Source organism: Microcaecilia unicolor, chromosome 11, assembly GCF_901765095.1.
Source record: "Microcaecilia unicolor chromosome 11, aMicUni1.1, whole genome shotgun sequence".
Taxonomy (NCBI): domain Eukaryota; kingdom Metazoa; phylum Chordata; class Amphibia; order Gymnophiona; family Siphonopidae; genus Microcaecilia; species Microcaecilia unicolor.
Window position 1 is genome coordinate 203,068,361 of NC_044041.1, and position 24,302 is coordinate 203,092,662.

At 42.3% G+C, this 24,302-nt stretch overlaps 1 protein-coding gene across 1 annotated transcript in view; it reads left to right on the forward strand.

The window, feature by feature from the left end:
• The window catches only part of PSMB2 (proteasome subunit beta 2), a 33,063-nt gene extending 12,748 nt beyond the window's left edge, over window positions 1–20,315 (forward strand). Inside the window, exons 5-7 of the mRNA XM_030219852.1 lie at window positions 13,399–13,561; window positions 18,156–18,205; window positions 20,092–20,315. Coding sequence (XP_030075712.1) covers window positions 13,399–13,561; window positions 18,156–18,205; window positions 20,092–20,193 — 315 coding nt within the window. The 3' untranslated portion in view covers window positions 20,194–20,315. The remainder of the gene's footprint in view (window positions 1–13,398; window positions 13,562–18,155; window positions 18,206–20,091) is intronic.
• Window positions 20,316–24,302: the final 3,987 nt, after the last annotated feature.

Consider the following 24,302-nt stretch of genomic DNA (forward strand, 5'->3'; position numbering starts at 1 on the left):
TACTAAAACACATCTCGGACCAGTATGTCAGCTGCTCACGGGAAGACTGGTTTGCAAAACGTTGTGTGTACTGTCGGCAAATGACCGAACATCTAGTATTACGATGACTTCAAGAAATCAAACATCCTGCGATTCTAATGGCAAAGGTAGACCTGGGCATGTGGGGCACAAAATAATTTATCTTAACACTCCGGAGGACATCTCTGATGCCAGCATCCATGGGGGAAAGTGGACATGATTATCCACGCGTGCACCAGTTAACCAGTAGGCCTGCGGGGGGAGAAGTCCCATTCCTGCTTTGTTTTTTTTTTTTTTTTTTATTGTTTTGTTTTGAATGTTATTCTCGTAGGCAAGTTCACTAGTTTTCTCTCCGATGTATTTAACATGATCTGCAGATAAGAGGAATTCCTCAGGACTGTTATTCCTCATTGTAAACCTTTATAACAACGTGGCCATAATCCTTCCTCCTCCTCCACTTTACACTCCCTCTTTAATAAAAATAATTAAAAAAAAAAAGCCGCATTTGCTGTCGCCCTAGAGACTTGATGTCTTGTGTTTTTGGTGAACAGATGGCTCAGGTGAAACTGTGACTCTAAATGTCCTGCCTCCTTCAGCCGCGACAGCCATTTGCTACATGTGATTAAAACTAAGAGCTCTAACGAGGGTAATTTAACATGCTTCTTGGCAAACATGGTTAGCAGGATGTGACATGATGCCACGCTCTCTCTTGTCTTCCTCGATGTGCCATCTCCCCGGAGGTCTGACGCTCGATGCCTTCCCCTCCCGTGCCTGGGCATGCCTTCCTGCTCACCTGCTCCAGATGGGCAGCACAGTGGGGAGGACAGTGGCATAGGCAGATGTGTTTATTTGCCGGAGACAGCGTCGTGCCGTTGCAGATGGTGATGGCTGTAAGCGAATGCTGTTCTTTGACACCACTGTCGCATTCCAGGGGCTATTTGTCTGAGACCCTCTCTGTCTTGCACTTGGTTACTGCAGCACAGACCTTCACTACCCAAGGATAGATAAGTTATTGGGGAAGCATATTTTTTGGTTATATAGAAAGCTTTTCATGATATGAGGTCACACTTTGCCGTACATTAGTTACAGTGGTATATTCTGTTGTATCATATCTTCAGTTCTGTAGTATGGCTCTTTGTCCGCACTGCCTTACGACAGGATTCACGAGAACCTGAGCTAAACACAGAAGAACCTGAGTTGTGGAAGAGTGAGGGGTAAACTCTGGTGTAAGAACAGAGGATCCTTTGCTAAGGTTCCCCTGTGCCTATCCCTCACAGCTACGTGGGGAGTGAGGGGCACAGAGGCCACTTAGCTTCAATATAACAATAATCAGCTGATTGTCTTGTCTCTTTTCTGCATTGCAAATCTATTTGTCGTTTGATTGCTCATCTGTTATTCTCAGCCACTTCATCATAATACTTCACTGTTGTTGAAATTCAAACTCTGTATTTTTAATCTAAACTGTAAACCACATTGAACTCAAAAGCTTGTTTTCGGGATATAAATGTCATAAATTAAAAAAATTGAAGGAAATCTTGTGATCAACTGGGTCTATAGCCTTTCATGCAGAGAAATGGGATTTCACCCAGCTACTTTTCAGCAAGTGGTCCAAGCAGCATTTGCGCTTAAGTGAACTTTTAAATTACAGATTACTTTAGAATCCAATTATTGAAGAATTTAATCATTGAAGGATTCATGAAGGTTATAGATGGTTCTGCACATAAAAATATTTAAAATGTGGGATTAAAAAGATTTAAATGGGCCAATGAAGAAGCAGGTGACCCATGTGCGAATTCTGTCTGGTGATACGGAAACGCTGCTGAGGGTCCAATTAATGAAAATTGTAGTATCAACCAAGATCAAACGAGGTATTACTCCCTACTGTATATACTTTTTAGTCTCTTGAATATTTAAGGCATTGGGCGATTGATTTATATTATTGCTGTGATGGTTAGGAGAGTGGACTGAAAGCCATTGCTCAAATCCCACTTCTCTTAGTTGTCCATCTTGTGTTGCTGAGGGGACTGTCAGCTCTTTGATCAGGGGCTTCCTATGCTCTTTGTACTGATCTGATGCAGGGAAGAGAGCTGTGCAACGTTCGTCAGAGGTGTACCCAGATGAAAAGGTCACACTGACAACCTGTTTCTTCCGGTAAGCTCAGAATGCTCCCGTTAACGGCTGTCAGGCTTCAGACAGCAAGAGCTCACATAACTAAAATAACTGCTGAATAGAAATTATGAGCTCAAGTATTTGCTCATTAACCTCTACAGCCTTTATCGATTTACAGGTATTTTTATTTACTTATTGACAAGCCCATTTGCTGAAACTTAAGGCGTGTCTGCCGCATGGCCTGTCTTTTACGTACTGGCCACTAATGTCCATTAGCGTACGCTAAGATTTAGAAAAAGGGCCCCTTATTTAATATGTTGCAAGTTTGACGTTAATAATAAAACTTTGGTGCCAAAAGTTTGGATATAGGGAAATTCTTTTATTTGTACTGTGTGTTCTTTTGTGGTTGGCAAATATCAAAGTTTTTTTTCTAACACGAAATCAAAATTAACACAATTACATTTTAAGTTTTATTTTTAGTTTAAAAATTAACATTCCTGACGAGTAAAGAACCCAGTTGTAATACAGGTTGTCCTTCCCGCCCCCTCATTTTAAAAGGAAGATTTGTTCTTAAATGTTGCTGTTTCTCCTTTTCTCCCCACATGTTAAACTTCCTCCATTGGTACCATACAAGCCCCATCCCAGATACAACTTTGAAATTGTATTTATTTATTTGTTTTAAAATGTATATATAACACCTTAAAACCTAGATGGTTTCCAAAATTACGTAAAAAAACAAGACACAAAAAATACAATACGTAAAAAAACAAGACACAAAAAATACAATACAATCATTACCCATTAGATTAAAGCAGAGAAACAATATAGTAATCATTACTCAATAGAATGCTGCCACAAAAAGCCGTGTGTTTCCGTGTTAGTCTTTGTACTATTGGAACGAGTAAAAAATAAATTCACTTCTACTCATTCTACACCACTCAGGATTTTGTAGACCTTAATCATATCTCCCCTCATCCGTCTCTTTTCCAACCTCTTTAGCCTTTCCTCATTTGAGAGGCGTTCCATCCCCTTTATCATTTTGGTCGCTCTTCTTTGAACCCTTTCTAATTCTGCTATATCTTTTTTTTGAGATACGGTGACCAGAACTGAATGCAGTACTCAAGGTGCGGGTGCACCATGGATTGATGTAAAGGCATTATAGTATTTTCGGTCTTATTCACCATCCGTTTCGTAATAATTCCTAGCATCCTGTTTGCTTTATTTGGCCACTGCCACACACTGGGCAGAAGATTTCAGCATATTGTCTACAACGACACCTAGATCTTTGTCTTGGGTGCTGACCCCCAAGGTAGACCCTAGCATCGGGTAACTATGGTTCGGATTATTCTTTCCAACGTGCATCACCTTGCTTTTGTCCACAAACAGGATGCTAGGAATTATTATGAAAAGGATGTAATATAAGTCCAAAAATATTATAATACCTCTTATCGCTCCATGGTGCGACTTCACCTTGAGTATTGTGTACAATTCTGGTCGCCATATCTTAAAAAATGTCTAGTGGAATTTAGAAAAGATTCAAAGAAGGGCACCCAAAATGATTAAGGGGATGGACATCCTTTTGTATGAGGAAAGGCTTAAGAGGTTAGGACTCTTCAGCTTGGTAAAGAGATGGCTGAAGTGGGATATGATAGAGGTCTACAAAATACTGAGTGGTGTAGAACGGGTAAACATAAATCGATTTTACTCTTTCAAAAAGTACAAAGACTAGGGGACGCTCAAGGAAGTTACATGGTACTACTTTTAAAACGGGATGAAATATTTTTTTCACTCAACAAATAGTTAAGCTCTGCAACTTGTTGCCAGAGGACATGATATTAGTGTATCTGGGTTTAAAAAGCGTTTGGATAAGGTCCTGGAGAAAAAGTCCATAGTCTGCTATTGAGGTAGACTTGGGGAAATCCATTGCTTGTCCCTGGGATCAGTAGGATGAATCTTGCTACTCTTTGAGATTCTGCCAGGTACTTGTGACCTGAATTGGCCACTGTTGGAAGCAGGATACTGGGCTTATTAGACTATTGGTCTGACCCAGTGTGGCTATTCTTACGTTATGTTGTAACATAGTGCCTTAGCAGTTAACACGCAGCAATTTCCATGTAAACAGCGATCATGGGATAGACTGGTGAATGGGTGGGGGCTGTGCGCTACAGTTAATGAGGTAGAAGTTATGTAGATAATGCAGGGGTAGGCAAACCCCTTGAATGTCAGCATTATCGCTAGTGAGCTGCACACATAAAATATATTCTTACACACACACAAAAAATTCCCTTTCCCCAACCCCATGGTCTCCAGCATCTTCCCCTCCCCCATGTCTAGCATTTCTCTCCTTCCTTAATCGCCTCCCCTCAGTCTCGAGCATCTCCCATCCACTTCCCACTCACCCATGAGCTGGTTTACTCTCTTACTTCCCTCCACCAGGGTGGCAAATTGGCTTAGGCTTGGCCAACTCCTGCCCTTTCCGAACTTCTTGTTTCAGAGTGGGTAGAAGCAGACTGGCCTTGAGCGTATGCAGATGCTCAAGGCCACGTGATGCGTCTAATGGGGGAATGTTCTGATGCTTATGATCTGGTGGGTTGCATGTTGCCCACCCTTAAGTGAATAGGTACAACTTCATTGCCTTGTCTGCTGTTTAGTTAACGTATAGTAAAGAGCTTTTCTCGGCATTAAGTGAATGGCATAATATGGGGATGCCCCCAACAGCACAGAGTTAGTGTAGTTACCACTCGTTATTTTGGCCGTTATCCCCCAGTAAGTGAAAAATCGTGTGCCGTTTTCATAAACAGACCCCGAAGCGTTTTTATCAGTACCCGCTTGTGTATCCGAAAAGTGCATAGGCTTGGGCCTGTTCGCTTTGCACGCCCTGTCTCGGACTTTGCTGACGAGCTGGAATCTGTCTCTCTTTAACGTATTTTCTCTTTTCTTTCTCATTGTGCTGCCTTCTTTTAACCAGTGCTGATACAGTTTCGTGTTTGCAGGTGTAAATCCCCTCTCACCAGGGGCTCTTATGTGCGATGGTGTTGCTTTCTCACTCGGATGTGCTATCCCGTAAGCCGCCTGCTGAGAGCAGAGGTCCCTGCTTCTGGTGCTCCTGCTTCGCAGAATAATCCTGTCCCACCGGTGCGGCATCACTCTGTCTTTCTTTCTTTCCTTCCTTCCTTTTGATCTCTATTTTCTTGTTTTCCCAAAAAGACCTGCAGAAAGAGGAATCTTTTCTTTGCACAGAACTAAAAAAAAAAAAAAAACATCCTTATGCTTTCGAGCTGTCTGCCGTTTCTTTCTTTTTTCCCTCCGTCCACATATCTTGCTAAACATTCAGGATTCTGCAGCTGTGCTGGGGACTTGGGGGTAATGTTGAAAATGGTCACCGGGTGTCCATAGGTACTTAATGTTTTCTGCGATTCACACTCTTTTGATCAATTAAATGCTAAAAGCCAGATATAAAACAGCCGACATTCAGCCATAGTTCCTCACTTTCTTTATCTGGTCCCTGAAGAGAAGTTTGAGGGGTCTGAAATACTCATGGTGGCCCTGTGGTCTGTCCCTTTCGCTAGAAAGACTTTTCTGTGGTGCATTCCACCTGTTCTCCAGTTCTAAAATCTTTTTTATTTATAGCTGGATTTTGCTATTTTCAGAACGCCTAGTCTCAAAACACACATGTTGCAACCTTAGCAACTATTACATGGATCTGCCTGAAATTTGGCAGTAGAGGTGGAGATTAAAAACTATCAGAAATGTATGTTTAGGGTTTGTTTAATCTTAACAGTTCTGTGTCAACTTGTGCTCTGAGAAGGGGGGATGTTTCTTGCTTGCCTTTTTCTGCTCATTTGACATTTAACAATTGCTCCCAGAAAAATAAAAGGGGCAAGAGAATTCCCCCAGGGCAACATTTTGTTGTAATGCTAAGTTTCCCTTAAATACCTTTCCATTTGTACTGTGCTTGGTCCCTGTACATCTGGCTTTTCAATTTAGGTGCATTTTCACTAACTATAAAGAGAGAGAGTGTCTTTACAAAGCTTCCAGATTGTTTTGGAATGAGTAGAGGTGAAGAAATGAAGCGTGGGCTTTGAGATATATAGTGCAACAGTGTCGGAAATGTTGGAGCAAGTTCAGTTAGCATTAATACCCTGCAGTCGCAGTGTCGACTACACATCAATTAGAAACTGAGCTTGCATACCCTGTCCCGGGATAGAGCTGCTTCAACAATGTGAGGCTTAATCCTTTCTCTGCCTTTATAATTTAACTTAGAAAATAATGGTTGATTGTCTAAGTTAGCTAAGCAAAACTTGACAACCTTCTGTGACAGCCAAAGAAGATAACTTTGGTTTCATTACACGCCCTCACCTTTGTAACTCAGTGCCAGTCCTTACTGAATCAGGATATCTACAGCTGTTAATTGTCTCGTTTTATTCTTCATTTATCTTGAGGTGCGTGGACCTTTTCTCTCTCGCTTTGGTGTATGAACACTGAATTTGGGATTAATGCTAGGCATTAAGACAGGGATATTCCGGAGTACCTTGGCAATAGGGACTTTTCCCCAGGAGTGGAGGAGTAGCCTAATTGTTAGTGGAGTGGGCTGAGATAGGGGAGAACTGGCTTTGATCCCCACTGCAGCTCCTTGTGACTCTAGGTAAGTCACTTAAACCTCCATTGCCCCAGGTACAATGAACTCCTTAGATCGTGAGCCCACTAGGGCAATTTTGGATTAGCAAGTGATATGAAGACCCTCCCCTCCCCCCCCTTACTATGCTAACTAGTTGGCATAATCAGGCATCTGTGCCATGTTGTGTCTCATGTCATTAAATTTGAAACCATTCTAATTACAATATGGCAACAGCATCCTTCGCAAGAAAACTATCAGACCTGGAATTGATGTTAAGTGATAAAATCTGCCACAATATAAAATCTAGTTAATCCAGTAAGCCAGGAAATGGGGGCTTGTGTTTGCAGACTGATGACAACTAATTGTTATTTAGCTGACTCGAAGGCCTAAGGTGTCTCAGGGAATTAATATGTTGTGTTATGTACCATTTGGCATTACAATAGTGTCTTGAGATACCTGATACAGCTTCTGATTCGTAACCCAGGACCTCGGTAAAATCATTTCTTTTCATACCAGAATTGATGCATTAATTGTACACCAGAACCACAGAGCATAATTTTGTGTAAGATAAGTCAGTGGTTACAAGGTCCACTGAGAGTGTTAAGATCAGTGAGCCATTGCAGGTCACATGACATAGGACTCTTGGGTCTTGCGGGAGAGGTAGCCCGGAACTTGTCGCTTTTGGACTCGCAGCTAATTAGAGGGAAAAATAAATCATTTTTTTTTAAAACCCCACTGTCCATTCGATTTGTGGTTCCCTCGTCTGATTTGTGTATTGGTGTTTCCTTGTTAGGGATTCTTATAAACAGGTTTGGACTGACGTGGTCACACACAAGACCACATACATCCCTGTGTGAGCAGTCTCTTACATCGAGAATTTAACGGAGGATACCAGTAAACTTTATAACCATTGTTCTAGATCAGGGGTTCTTAATGTAGTCCTCGGGACACGCCTATCTAGTCAGGTTTTCGGGATCCCCATAATGAATATGCGCGAGATAAATTTGCACGCCCTACTTCAGTGGTTCCCAAACCTGGTCCTGGAAGCACCCCAGCCACTCAGGTTTTCAGGATACCCACAAAGAATATTCGTGAGAGAGATCTGCAGTGAAGTGTAGGCAGTGCATGCAAATCTCTCTCATGCATATTCATTATGGGGATCCTGAAAACCTGACTGGCTAGGTGTCCTCCCGGGTTGAGAACCCCTGTTCTAGATTAAGGCTTGCTATGTTATCCACACCCTCTTCCTTTCCTGTAACCCTTTTTCCCTGTTGTTGCCACCAAGTGGCTGTAAGAGCCTCTCTTCCTGTTAGTAATTCTGAGCAGTTCCTCTTCCAGGCTGCCTGCTAAGCCATGGTTTACTGTGACCGAGCCCAGCGATCTCGTAAAAAGTGCTTTGTATTGCAGCATGGAAAACGGAGACCTTTTCTACACGGACCTAGAGGCATAGTGCAGCCAAACGATCAGTGTATTGCCTCAGTGTTTAAAAGTCAAACTTCAGATTGCGGAAACTTTTTCCCTTCTGCCACTTTCTTTCCCTTTGGTAGTGTTTCATCCCCCTAATGACACACGAGGTACCTGCTGGGATATAGTGAGACTCTGACATTGCTGAACATGCAAAGTTTTCTGAACGTTATTTAAATTGCTCAAAGCAAAGTGCATCTCAACAATGTCGTTACATTTAATTATAAGTGGCAGGGGCTGGCCCAGGTCCAAATCCAAGAGTTGCTTCCTCTTGCAGTGTCCACGCTCGGCAGGATGCTTCCTCACGCCCACCTCCTCCTCCTCCTCCCCCCCCCCCCCCCCCCCTCCCCACCCGGCTCTCTCCCTGTGACTTTGGCTTCCGCCAGATGTCACGCTGCTGCCTATCACCGCCCAGCCTCCCCTCACTGATTCTGTTGTTTCAGTCTATTTATCACAACTGTTTCCTTCAGCTGCGAATTCTGAGGAATTTCACGCTCTGCCTAATCACCGCTTCTTTTTCTTTTTTAATTAAATAGTTGAACATGTAAAGAGAGGTGGAAATGGGAAATTATTGTCTGGAGAAGTTGATGAAGAAAAGTTTTCTTATTCGCCTTGCATCGCTTGTACGTGTTGTGGTGCATCCATTGACATTTTGGTAGTCTATTAAGGAGCCGTTTTGCTCTTAGGGATTGTTTCCACCTGAGCCCTCCTCTAGTAGGCTGAAAACCTTTTTAGTCTGATGGGGCTTTTTATGGCTGCTGGAAATGAAAGAAAACTGGGTATTGGGAAAGACTTCAAGGAGGCTAAAGCCGGTCATCGTAGCAGATTCCTGTGTGAGAAGTGTAGGAAGCTGCTAGATGCAGCGCCAATAACACATATTCCACCTGCTGCCGACTTGGTATAAATCTGCGCATTTACTCTTGCGTGTACCCTCGTGTTTTAGAAAATGCCCATGTACCCAAATTATGCCGGTATAGATCACGTGGAAATAGGCACCCGCTTTCTGTGGATATACAGTTGCATGATTTTACAACAAATTCCCCCTCCTCCCCCAGTAAAACAGGCTTTACACATGGGAAAAAGTTGTTTTTATTTATGCAATTTTCAAATTTTAACAAATGAAGCTTGTACAAAGTTAGAAATGAGAGGAAATTTAATAATCAAACCATAACAAATACAAAAGGAAAATTAAATATACTCTAATTATTTTATGTAAGCCATGATTTACAAGTTCTAAGGTTACTACGAAAAATAATTAAGGAAAAAGACAATGCAAAGTGATATCTGAACTGTGCCAGCCATTTCCGAAAAGAGAACTATGGAATCCCTCCCACGAGAGAAATCCTTTTTAGTGGCTGAAAAAGCAGACAATTGAGAAGAAACATAAAACACAAACTTTTGAGAATTAAATCGTACCACATATTTACAGGGAAATTTCAGAACGAAAGTCCCGCCCAGCTGAATAACGTCCCTTATTGCAGAGGTGTGGGTAAAAATCCCAGCTTGAGACTTAACCAATATCAGATTACAAATGTGTTACAGAACACAACGCCCCTTCTGTCCCAAGTCTTGTTTTTGTATTTTTTGTGTGAATGATTGGGAAATTGAGTGTGTCCTGCTGCGCATAGGATTCCGCAGTAGATAGCGGGAGGTCTGGACAGGAGACAAAGGATGACGACAAACGTGTCAGAGCGGATGGAAAGGCTTCCCTATGAAGAAAAGCGAAACGGGTTAGAGGCTTTGGGTTTGAGGAAGGACTGAGGGAAATGAATAGAGTGGGACAGCAATTGGAACTATTATGTAACCTTGCAAATAGTTCCAGTTGCTGATAGAATTTGAAAGACGTTAGTAATTGTGAGTTTGGGGATTTTTTTATATCGTACTCTGGGGCGTGTAGGTGTGTACGCACATCTAACGAGTATCAATTTGGAACTACCACTCGGCTACCGTGTAGCGCTAACTGGGCGGTAATGGCAATGTATGCGCGCTTACGATTACCACCCGGTTAACGCATGAGACCTTACCGCTAAGTCAATGGGTGGCAGTAAGATCTCAAGCCCAAAATGGACACTGGCCAATTTTTATGTTGCTGCATGTCCATTTTCAGCCAAAATAAAAGGGTCTTTTTTGCAGGTGCGCTGAAAAATGGACCTACACGCGCCTACACAGTGCAGGCCATTTTTCGGCGCACCTTAATAATAGGACCCTTTTATCAAAGCTGTTCTTTCAGCTGGATGAGCTGTACTTACCATAGCCAACCCTGTGGGGGCGCAATTCAGAAAGTTGAACCCAAGATGCCGACTGTGGAAGAGCCTGGGCAAAAGCTAAACGTAAATAGTTCAAACAGAGGGTCGGTGATACAAAGTCTGATCTCGCCCTCTTTATTTTTCTAGCCTTTTATGATCCTTATAAAGTTGTGTCTGTGCATATTCTTTTCATTTGTTTTTCCTGCCTTAGCATGTTCACGGGGGGGGGGGGGGGGGGGGAGGAGGAGTGATTGACTCTGCTTACATCCCCCATTCTTGAGCATCCAACCCAGTTCCTCTTGTACCCATTTAATCAGTGAGGTTATGATGCTGAGGTTCTCTGGACCCTTGTGACAGTTATGCCTCTGTCGGTTCTCTCTGTCTAACTCGTGGGACTTAATGCTCGGTAGAGGCCACACCGTGACTCTCTTCCGAGCCTGGTATGTACAGCCCAATCCCACTTGTCGGTTTCTTCGTTGTATTATAGCTTAAACCTGTGGTTCTCAAAACCATCCTAGAGGACCACCAGCCAGTTGGGTTTTCAGGATATCCCTCATGAATATGCATCTAATATATAATGAGTATCCACTGATTTTATAAAGTTACTAGACCTTATATATCTTCCTCTTTAGTAACTTGCCAAAACTTTACATTATAGTGATAAACATTCTTTTATATATGATAACATCACACCAGTATTATTAAATACCTTATAAAACCCACACGGTCAACCCTCACTCGTACCACACTGTTACTTGGACCCAACTCCCTGGTATTCCTATTGCTCCTGTATATAATGTGTGGGTTTTATAAGGTATTTAATAATACTGGTGTGATGTTATAATATATAAAAAAATGTTGAATAAAGATGTTTATCACTATAATGTAAAGTTTTGCAAAGTTACTGAAGAGGAGGATAATGAATATGCATGAGACAGATTTGCATGCCTGCCACCTCCATTATATGCAAATGTCTCGCATGCATATTCATTAGGGATATCCTGCTTATATGTTTGTATCGAGTGGCGATTCCAGCTGTGAACAACTAAGACCGGTGTTGGGCGGTCTGTATCTCGCACATGACAAGACAGTTCAGGATGAGCTGGAGAAAGGCTTCGATAGCAACTCCAGTAGTTGATCCTGGTCTGCCTGGAACTGTCCCCACGTTCCCAAGTATTTTATGCCACATTCATCGTTATTGGTAATGAACTTGACTGTTGGGCACTGACGTCATCTACTTACTATGTTCGATACTGAAAAGCCACCAAACTACTTGATGTCTATCCAGGAAAATGGGTGTAAAATCTTAACCACCTGAAGCTAGCTGTGCGAGTACTTTGGGGAGCAATTGTAGTGTTAGTAGCTAATTTGGAGCGGAAACCGCTGTACATGTCCAAAGGATTTCATTATACACTGTTCTGCACCTTGATTGGCTGAGACCACTCCATTATAACATAATATAGACATTAGTTCCCGACAGCCCCTTTAGCAAAACTGGGAGGATCAGGTAGTGAGAGGTATAAACATGAAATAAGTGTAAATAATTCTCAACGGTTTACTGTTCCACCTTCCAAGGAGGTGGAAAGGCTTCTATTTACATCTGACAGTTCAAGAAGCCCGGTGTGAATAAAGGTGCGCCGTGCAGCCGTGTGTGGGAAGGATTTCAGGAGCTGCAGCTTGCACAGATGTATTGATTTAATTAGGCTGCATAACACCATTTATTTATGCTTAAGCATCTCGCACATGCAAAAGTCGGTAGCTCACAGTCTCACAATAATTTGTGAGTTCTCTTCTGTACCACGTGCTGGGCTTAAGTACCAACCTTTGTGAGTGTGTGACAAGATGCTTTTGCATAAATAAATGATCTTCTAGTGATTAATTAAATCAATACATCTGGGGAAAAAAAATGAGTGTTTCTGAAGTGCCTTGGGCACATTGTGTATCCTGGGCCATTTTTTCATTACACTGCGTCACTTCACGGATTCAATGTCAACAATCTCTATTTGGTCTTCACTGTTTCCAGAACCTTTAAAAATCAACATATTTAATTATGAAGCGTCATCAGATGAAAGGTTCTGAGCTGTTCTGTCTTCTCCAACCCTCTACAAGTGTTGGGTCAGGTAACGGCTTAGCTGGCGTGGACCGAGGGTATTCAGTGGCACTCTTCGCTGGATATCCTTACTGACTGCCTCTGCGCTATTCTGATAATCCCAGGGCAGTGCGTAGCAGGAGCACAGAATTATCCAGAGAACAGACAGCTGTCAGATAAAGTTAGGACAGAAACATTGCTGTCCTGCTTTTATCCACTTAGGTTTCCAGATAGTGGGTTGAATATGGTCACTGTCCAGCTGGTGGCAATACCTCAGTGCCACTTGGTGTCCCCACAGTGGCGCCAAATATCTGTATTTTATTAACCTCCATAGTTGGCATTTAAAAAAACCCAGTGCTGACCGTGGCAGCTGAATATTGAGGCATTTGAGACTATAGGGGATGAGAGGAAAGGTTTCCCAGAACACCGAGCTGGAGGATGTTGGATTGGTCCTGATTAATAAAAGAATGGCAATGCTCCTTCCTGTAACCTTTGGAGAACTTTTGCAAGCTGAAAAGATATTTTTGAAATTAGGATAAAAGTAAACCGTGTTATGTGAACAGAGATATAGAGCAATGTATTTTAGTTACTTTTTGATGTGTGTGTTTTATATTGTGTACAGTGTAGTCTGATTTTATTCTCTTGTTTATTGTGCTGTTTTGTATAATTGATGTAAAGTTAATATGTTATGCTGGTAAACCACTTAGTTAGGTTTGTAACATTTTTAAATAAATCACATAAGTACTTGTGAGGCTTGCCTCTGCTTCAGATACCGGACTGTCGCCTGTTCATGGAATGTGATGTTTAGCGCTGGCAGTGTCCTCACAGCGTTGCTTTGATTTGCTTTGTTGCAGACCCCTTACCATGTAAACCTGCTTCTGGCCGGCCACGATGAACATGACGGCCCCTCTCTGTATTACATGGACTACCTGGCGGCCCTGGCTAAAGTTCCTTTTGCAGCCCATGGATATGGTGCATTTTTGACGCTCAGCGTCTTGGACCGCTATTACAAACCAGGTGAGGACAGAAGGGCGAGGTCAGCAAGTCGTAAATGCAGAAATGTTAAACATATGCTCTGTTGTTATAAGGCAAATATGTTCTTGGCCTTTGATCAGCCGGGACTTTCATAGGAAGCCACTCCGTCACTTTTCACTACTGAAAATGATTGACGTTCTTTAACCTGCAGTGTCCCCTGCTGGTACGAGCCACTATCCCCCAAATCCTGTAAACTCTTGCACTTCATTTTTACGCTTAGTGTGCAGAATCACGCATGCAAGTTACAGAGTAGTGGGGGTTATCACATAGCCTAATTTAATCATGAGCTCTAATTTCTGTTGTTCGGCACCAGTTGGCTGTTAAGCACATACCTGCCGTTAGTCGATATTGTGCAAGATCCGTAATGCGCAGCTATAAGAGGGACATGGCTAGCAGTTAAACGAGCATTCACACCAGCCGCTGAACTAGCGTAAGTGCCTGCGCCTAAAGTTAAGTGCATATCTGCGGATTTCTTGCAATTGCCGATATAGAATTTGCACTTAATGTGCATCATCCCGTAACTACCTTTAGGTAAGCTATTGAGAATTGCCGCCTGTTTGGATAAGTCTTGCTGGACCTCCAGCTGCACTACTACTACTTATCATTTCTGTAGCACTACTAGATGTACGCAGCGCTGTACACTTGAACATGAAGAGACAGTCCCTGCTACACAGAGGTTACAATCTAATCAGGACAGACAAACAGGACAAATAAGGGATAAGGACCAAGAGTAGCAAGATTCTAGAATCCCAAAGAATAGCAAGATTCCGTGCAGAATCCCAAAGAGTAGCAAGATTCCGGAATCCCAAAGACTACTACTACTTATCATTTCTATAGCGCTACTAGACGTCCGCAGCGCTGTACACTTGAACATGAAGAGAATGTCCCTGCTCCACAGAGCTTACAATCTAATTAGGACAGACAAACAGGACAAATAAGAGAAAAGGACAAAGAGATTCTAGAATCCCAAAGAGTGGCAAGATTCCGGAATCCCAAAGACTGCTACTACTTATCATTTCTATAGCGCTACTAGACGTCCGCAGCGCTGTACACTTGAACATGAAGAGAATGTCCCTGCTCGACAGAGCTTACAAACTAATTAGGACAGACAAACAGGACAAATAAGGGATAAGGACAAAGAGTAGCAAGATTCCAGAATCCCACAGACTACTACAGAGCCGACAGCCACATGCCTGCTCCACGCACCCCCTTGCTAGGAGGAAAGGTGGTGGGGTGATGCGCTTTGAGGAGGGTGTGGTTTACCTTGGGGGGGGGGGGGGGGGGGTGCAGCAGCGATCTGCCCCGGGTAGCAAACAAGCTAGTTACGCCACTGCTTGGAACTATGTGCCTTAGATAACTGGTCCTATCCTGCCCCTCTACGTTATCCTGTCTAGACTGGCCACTTAACTGGTACCATGTTATATCTTTGCGGAGAAAAACATTGTGGTCCCAAAAGCTTGTGCCCAGGGACCTCTATGAATTACTTACATGTTGCTCAAACAAAATAAAACATGGAAAAGAAAATAAGATGATGTTATTTCCGATCTGAGGAAGAAGGGCAACCTTCGAAAGCTAATCAAGAAATGTATTAAGTTATGTCCAATAAAAAAGGTATCATCTTATTTTCTTTTCCAAGGTTTATTTGGTTTGATTTCTATAGATTCTACATGGAATGTTGCTATTCCACTAGAAGTCGGCCCTTCCAGATCACCAATGTGGCCGCGCAGGCTTCTGCTTCTGTGAGTCTGACGTCCTGCACGTACGTGCAGGACGTCAGACTCACAGAAACAGAAGCCTGCGCAGCCTTCTACATGGAATGTTGCTAGTGGAATAGCAACATTCCATGTAGAATCTCAAATAGTAGCAACATTCCATGTAGAACCTCCAATAGTAGCAACAGAATCTCAATAGTAGCAACATTCCACGTAGAATCTCAATAGTAGCAACATTCCACGTAGAATCTCCAATAGTAGCAACATTCCATGTAGAATCTCAAATAGTAGCAACATTCCATGTAGAACCTCCAATAGTAGCAACAGAATCTCAATAGTAGCAACATTCCACGTAGAATCTCCAATAGTAGCAACATTCCACGTAGAATCTCCAATAGTAGCAACATTCCATGTAGAATCTCCAATAGTAGCAACATTCCATGTAGAATCTCCAATGGTATCTATTTTACTGTCATAGTAATGCTTGAATGTTTTCACTTATATACACTGTCAGCTAGCACATTTGCTTATTTCCGATCTGACGAAGAAGGGCAACCTTCGAAAGCTAATCAAGAAATGTATTAAGTTATGTCCAATAAAAAAGGTATCATCTTATTTTCTTTTCCAAGGTTTATTTGGTTTGATTTCTATAGATTCTACATGGAATGTTGCTATTCCACTAGAAGTCGGCCCTTCCAGATCACCAATGTGGCCGCGCAGGCTTCTGCTTCTGTGAGTCTGACGTCCTGCACGTACGTGCAGGACGTCAGACTCACAGAAACAGAAGCCTGCGCAGCCTTCTACATGGAATGTTGCTAGTGGAATAGCAACATTCCATGTAGAATCTCAAATAGTAGCAACATTCCATGTAGAACCTCCAATAGTAGCAACAGAATCTCAATAGTAGCAACATTCCACGTAGAATCTCAATAGTAGCAACATTCCACGTAGAATCTCAATAGTAGCAACATTCCACGTAGAATCTCCAATAGTAGCAACATTCCATGTAGAATCTCCAATAGTATCTATTTTACTGTCATAGTAATGCTTGAAGGTTTTCACTTATATACACTGTCAGCTAGCACATTTGCTTATTTCCCATCTGAGGAAGAAGGGCAACCTTCGAAAGCTAATCAAGAAATGTATTAAGTTATGTCCAATAAAAAAGGTATCATCTTATTTTCTTTTCCAAGGTTTATTTGGTTTGATTTCTATAGATTCTACATGGAATGTTGCTATTCCACTAGAAGTCGGCCCTTCCAGATCACCAATGTGGCCGCGCAGGCTTCTGCTTCTGTGAGTCTGACGTCCTGCACGTACGTGCAGGACGTCAGACTCACAGAAACAGAAGCCTGCGCAGCCTTCTACATGGAATGTTGCTAGTGGAATAGCAACATTCCATGTAGAATCTCAAATAGTAGCAACATTCCATGTAGAACCTCCAATAGTAGCAACAGAATCTCAATAGTAGCAACATTCCATGTAGAATGTCCAATAGTAGCAACATTCTATGTAGAATCTCCAATAGTATCTATTTTACTGTCATAGTAATGCTTGAATGTTTTCACTTATATACACTGTCAGCTAGCACATTTGCTTATTTCCGATCTGAGGAAGAAGGGCAACCTTCGAAAGCTAATCAAGAAATGTATTAAGTTATGTCCAATAAAAAAGGTCTCATCTTATTTTCTTTTCCATGTTTTATTTTGTTTGATTTCTATTGATAACCTTAAGAGTGGACTAACACGGCTACCACACTCCTCTACTTACATGTTGCTGTAATCCTTCCTGCTGAAGGGAATGTAGTTGCAGTTGCTTCATTTCAAATATTGGGGGCCTGCTCCAGATTTTGCCGTTTTTTAAGGGGCAGTTTTCAAACTGTTTGCACGGTCTTTGTTCCATTACGTATTTGCACCCGTTCTGAAAGGCGAAGCCTGCATGTACTTTCACTTTCAGAATTGCCAGGGGTACGGAGTCAGAGGGTCAACGGTGCTCTTTGCTTGAAAAGTGTACACACAGATTTGAAAATGCCATCTGCGTTCATACATTTCCTCTCCCAACCTAAAAACACCCCCTAGAATACCTCCTCTCGATGAAGCTAAGTTTTCCGCCACATTGAGGGTGGGCGGGCAGGTTTCTTTGTAATGTTTATTGAAATGAATAAAAAAGAAAAAAGGTCAGTCGATGTCATATATGACATATTTAATTAAACCTAAGACCTGCTCTCCAAACAGCACCCCATAAATATTTTGTGTCCCTTCTTCCCCACAAAAACACATTGTGAATGTTTGTTTATGATCAGTCTGGCCTGCCCCATCGTGAATAGAAAAACTGAAAAACAGACACAGCATGTTGTCCAAGTGATAACTGTTTCTTTTATCCTGTGAATGCGCATCTCACACGTGCCTGGCCTATTATTTAAACTAATACCCAGCAGGACTTAAACCGAAATCGCCCCACCTCCCACCCTGTCCTCTCTATTCACTAAGTGCACCCCCTCTCCCCAGGCAGATGGAGCTGATTTAAAACCCTAATAAACTCCAACGAGACTAGCTGGACTTTTCCTGAGCAAGTTCCTGGCCTGTGAAGGGGCAGAATTTGTCATGCTTCTGCTCAGTGGAACAAATCGATTCTCAATGGCTGGTTATAGCGTAGAGCACTTCAGCCTACCACTGCCTGATTACATATGGAATGTGTTTGCTCTCTACTGCTCACTACGTCTGGATTTTTTTTTTTTCTTTCCCTGGTGTTTGTGTACCCAGCTTTAAAAAAAAAAAAAAATCAATTGAATAAGCAAAAGTCTTCAAGTTTTGAAAGTTTCACATTTAATTAAAACAGTGTGGATTTGTCTTTCTCCCCCTCAGATATCACACGCAAGGAGGCAATAGCGCTGCTTAAGAGATGCCTCGAGGAGGTGAGTGCCTTTGGGCAGGGTTTCAGCTCATAGCTGTTTTGGTTCATGGGGTGCTTCTGGCCATGCAAGGAGAGGGACAAGATTTACGGTGGCCTGGGTTTAGTAAGGTAAAAATGATGCAAATGAGAGGGAGAGAGAACAGGCCTGCACAGAATCGCAGAGGGAAATGAATCTCTTCTGTGTGCTAATATTATTCAACGCTGCTTCAAAGAGTTGGTGGCCTTTTGGCCTGAATTAACTCAGGCAGAGACCGGATGCCTCCATTTCTAGACGGTGGCCTTTTGCTGTTTATAAACCATACACACGTGTGTTTTGTTTCCACCTGAAATATTCCCCACATCGATGAGCAGGAGAGACTCTGCTTTGGTGACCTGTGTAGCAATTATCAGTTGAACCTTTTTCTGTCATTAGAACTTTCAAATGCCAGCAGACCCTCCCCCAGCTCTGCTGGTAGGAATTTACTCTTGGGTACAATACATTGAAAACTGCTGATAGTAGATTCCAGTTTCACACTCACACACACAATTGATATTTTGGAAAGGTTTGTCAATTAATTCCTCTGTGAAATGTTAAGAGCAGCACACAAGCCTCGTGCGGAATGGATTAAAGAGCACTCGCCATTTCTGTCATTTAAATCAAAAACTACGACAACCTCTGGTAGAGAAAATATTTCCAAAGGAAAGCTTCTACCCTCCTAACTTGTCGGTAAACACTTAAACTGCTCTGTGGTCTATGTCACAGAATCATCAGTTTGAATAAAAGAGCCAGGATCGAGAACAGACTGTAATGTTACCAGCTCCAGCGATGCTTCGTTTTATACCGTAGCCAGCTACAGCTCTGCAGTGCTTCTCTTTAGCCTGCACGTTCCATGGAGTGTGGTGTAAAGACTGGAAATAATTGGCAGCGGGGATGGGGTGCTGCTTGCCTGTCATGTTCCTGATGGATTGATTTCAGTGACTGTCCCTGCACAGCCAGTACAGAGTAGGCCTGTTAACTAGCGTACATTTGGTGTGCTGTCAGGTTAAGCGCACTAACAGAATTACCCTTTTATTAGATTTTAGTTGTGTGTCGGACAAATTTTGTACAACGAGGCATTCAAAGAACTTTGTAACTAACAGGTTTATTCACTTGACAGGTTTTATAATCGTATTACATCTCTTGGTACGCTAGGCTAGCGATTGTTCCTGCTATAAATTTGATCTGTGCTATGGAAGTCGTCGGCAGTTTCAAACTAAAATCCATGAAAATTTCAGCATGATTCGCTCCTGACAAGGTTTAACGGCAGGAATCATCGCTTAGAAAGCGAAAGGAAACAGCTGAATCTTGCCAGTGATCATAACACTTATAAAGCAGGATTCAGAGCAGCTACTTTTAAATTATGCTGCTCTGTTTTGCAGGTTCCTTTGTTCAAATGATTCTGGTTACCTGTATAGCGCACTTGTGAAGTTTCAACAAAGGAACACAACAAACCAAAGAGAGATTTGAGCCATGAATAGATGCTTCTGAAGCAGAAGCACTTGAACCCAGCGTCCAGTAAGCATTGATGGATGGGAGGGATCAGGTGTCATAGTGGAGTCATGAGCAGGCTTTAAATGCCCCAGCTGTTAGGGGTATTATTCTTATGATGTTTGTTGTCCAGTTATTGATCAATGCGAATATCGGACACACTGTCTCTGCTGTGACAAAGGCCTCATCTACTTTGATCAGTAAAAACTCTAAATTATATTTCTTGCATCCTTAACTCCTCATCCAGCATGCCAGGGTGGGTTTAGCAGCTGAAGATGGAGTTGGGTTAGTGGCTGTATCAAGACCCATGGTCAGGAAGTGGCTGTGGCAGGGCTTATGGACTTTACTGTTACAATCTTTCTTTTTCCCTTTTATTTCAGCTTCAGAAACGCTTTATCCTGAACTTACCGTCTTTCAGTGTCCGGCTCATCGATAAAGAAGGCATTCATGACCTAGAGAGGATCATCTTGCAGAAAGTCTAGTCCCGTGTTTTCTCTAGGGTTCCTTTATCTTTTCCACATTAACTTTTTTATTTTCTAATCTCTTGAAGTGTGGCTCATGTATAGAACCTGGGAAATTTTAAATAAAATGCATAACGTTGGCACACTGCACTTTTTATTTAAAAGGATTCATAACATCGGCTGGAGGTATCACCAAATACACGTAAATCGACAGTATACTAATGTTCCTGCCCTCACCCAGGCAGAATTTTATTTTATCTCATCATTGCAGGTGTCTGGGCTGTGCCACGTCCAGGTAAGTGAAATCAGGGTTTCGACTATGGCGTTGTGGCTTTATTCAGGGTGGTCTGAAGTCTGCAAGGTTCCTCCAACCTATCAATGAGTGAACTTTACTGTGACACTTGTATCCCACATTCGGCCTCTTGTGTTCAGTGTGGTTTACAATTATTGTCAAAAATATCAGAAGGAAATGGCTAATACAGCTTCGGTGTGGACCTACAGATAATGTCAAAAACATAAAAACTGCAAGAAATTCATCTTCTAATAATTTAACAAAGAGAAAATTGTGCTTGAAGAGGGTAACCTACTTAGTCAATTAACCTGCACATCCAGCAAAAGCTGATCTGGGCAGCTAAGAAGAAATATAATGACAAACATGACATTAAAACCAACAGTTAAAAAGCTGCAAAAAATAACAGTCCCAACCACTTCCCACTGTTTTATATCCCAGAAGCTCAGGTAAGTAAGTTACGTTTTCACCTGCTTCCAAGAGCGTGAATAGTTCATTTCTACCTTTAAGACATAAGTACATAAGTAATGCCACAGTGGGAAAAGACCAAGGGTCCATCAAGCCCAGCATCCTGTCCACGACAGCGGCCAATCCAGGCCAAGGGCACCTGGTGAGCTTCCCAAACATACAAACATTCTATACAATCAAGCCATTGTGACATCACTAATGAGGTTGGCTCTTATTGGTGGAATGAGCCACTATGACATCACAATAGGTTAAATCACTGCTCTATGTAATAAAAGTGAGCCAAGTAGAGGACATAAGTACATAAGTAATGCCACACTGGGAAAAGACCAAGGGTCCATCGAGCCCAGCATCTTGTCCACAACAGCGGCCAATCCAGGCCAAGGGCACCTGGCAAGCTTCCCAAACGTACAAACATTCTATACATGTTATTTCTGGAATTGTGGATTTTTCCCAAGTCCATTTAGTAGTGGCTTATGGACTTGTCCTCTAGAAAACTATCCAACCCCTTTTTAAACTCTGTCAAGCTAACTGCCTTCACGTTCTCCAGCAACGAACTCCAGAGTTCAATCATGTGCTGGGCGAAGCATTCCAGGGGTAAAGGGCCGCAATAGAAAATGCAATAGCCTGGGTCCAAGAAAGCCGTCCACATACAGAAGGCAGAGACCTTCTGTACTAGATATTTCCCTGTTCCCAGAAGGCTTACAATCTAATTTTGTACCCGAGGCAGTGGAGAGCGAAGTGATTTCCCAGATCACAAGGAAGCACAGTGGGATTTGAGACGGGTTTCCCTGCCTCAGGTACTTTGAAACGGACATGGAGCTCTACCAGTAGCCACTGCAAAGAACACAGTGTGGGCATCATCAAACCTCTGCCCATATCCTGTCAGCTAACACTTGACCAAATCCTGAACCAGCTGAAGAGAGCACTACACATACGTTGGCAGTCCCAAACTGAGCACATTGAAATAGTCAAAACTAGCACCGGTGATAAAGGAGCTGACTAGTTTCAGGCATTAACACGGGTAAATACCAGTATTTCTCCTTCTTACCTACAAATGCACTCAGTCTGCTGCCCCTCACTACCTCTCTACCCTCATCTCCCCTTACGTTCCCGCCCGTAACCTCCGTTCACAGGATAAATCCCTCCTCTCAGTACCCTTCTCCACCACCGCCAACTCCAGGCTCCGCTCATTCTGCCTCGCCTCACCCTATGCTTGGAACAACCTTCCTGAACCCTTACGCCAAGCCCCCTCCCTGCCCATCTTCAAGTCTTTGCTTAAAGCCCACCTCTTCAATGCTGCGTTCGGCACCTAACCCTTACCGTTCAGTGAATCCAGACTGCCCCAATTTGACTGCCCCGATCGGACCGACCGTTCACTTGTCTATTAGATTGTAAGCTCTTTGAGCAGGGACTGTCTCTCTTTGTTAAATTGTACAGCGCTGCGTAACCCTAGTAGCGCTCTAGAAATGTTAAGTAGTAGTAGTAGTAGTAGTATTTTAGTCATTTACATAGGGAAGTAGCCTTTTTATAAAATACCAACTAGCTTTCACAGAGATGACATTTGGACAGTCACACGTAACGCTCCAAGGAATCGGAAGGTTTGGAAGTTCAGCTGCCTTATCCAGAAGGAGTTGGCAAGATTGTTTCATCCCTGATGAAGGATTTTCTGAAATGGAGTACTTTGTAGGACGATTATCCAGGTCCTTTTTCAGATAAGTTTTGAGTTTCATTTCTTTGTGATTATTTCAGTGAATTTATGTTGCTGTTTGAGAAACTTGATTAAGATTAGATTTAGATTGAAGACTTAAGATCACAACTTTTATTTTGGATGGCGTTTACATAAAGGATTTATATAATGGACACTTTAGTTTCACCAAGTGTCATCAAGGAGGGAATTAATGATGTACAAGAAGATTTATGGAAAGCTGCTAATTGACGGTTTGTTCCAAAGTTCAGCTCTTAAGCTGTGTTAGCAGCCGACCTACCGAATATTCCTTCCTGTCAATAATTTTTTGTGTCTCTCACCGCTATATAGTTTGGGGCTTGGTTCTTTTGGTTCTTATTTATGTGTGCGCTAATGTTTAATCCAGCCTTCAAGTTGGTGCAAGTGGTAGCATCCACATTATATGTGCGATCTTTTGTGCTTTCACTAGGATTTTAGAAATTAAAATAGGTGTGACTTTATAAATACTGGTCTCCAAATGTAAGATGGGAATACAACAAGACCCCGATATCTACACAGCTAACGCAGCATGCCCTTGACCCATTGCATTTGGTCAGTCGGTGCTTTTGAAGAATGTGGGGGTCTCTTCCATGTGGGAAAGCATTTCTTCCTAAACCCAATGTGAAAGTTCACTGTGGGGAGCAGAGAGGTATTGTAAAGTGTTGGATTTAGCTCATGCCTTTTTCAGTAATACTATGCTATACTTTGTATTATTGATTGTTTGAATATGTTTATTGCTGTAATTTTCGATTGCTTATGTTTGACGTAATCTTGCTGTAGATAGTCTTGAGTGAATTCCTTCAAGAAGGCGGTAAATAAATAGCTCAAGGTGAATTTCATTCAGGAACACAGGCCTGATAGACCTTCGGTTTGTCCCAGTATGGCAATACTTATGTACACTTAATATTTTCCTGTCCCTGGAGGGCTTAAAAGTTTGTATCTGAGGCAATGGAGGGTTAAAATGACTTGTCTAAGATCACAAGGAGCAGCAATGGGTTTTGAACCAGTGGGAATATATTTTTCTCTCTGTATATATATGTGGATTTATAAAGTGTAAATGGCATCTAGTCTAGATGAAGTTCTGGTTCCATAAGAGCCATTTCATAGACATATTTATTTATTGCATTTGTATCCCACATTTTCCCACCTCTTTGCAGGCTCAATGTGGCTTACAATACATCATGGATACTGGAAATAGGAAGGGGATATACATTTGGTTGTACAGAAGGATTTTGGTTTCTTCAGGAATGGAAGCTCATCTTTACTTTGGGATTATGTATGGGTCCTCTCAACTTGCATTTTCCTTATCTTGGTTCTGCAAGAAAGATACATCCAGGCATCCCTGCCAAAAAAAATCTTACATACTTAAGAGAGTCTCGAAAGCAGTTACAGATTTTAAATGACGTGCTTGAGGTCAAAGCAAGTGTCTGTGGTAGAAGCAAGATTCGAATGTGAATCTCCTGATTCTCAGCCCATTGTCTCAGCAAAGACAGGGTGTCGTCTCTGAAGTTAAGAGCTGCTCTAGTGGGCCTGGTACCATATAATACAAACACGTTATATCAATTATGTGGAATAGTGTGTGAGAGAGAACCTTATAACCACAAACTTCTGCTTCCGTTCGGGTTTGTTGGGGCCACGTTGTCTTCTCTT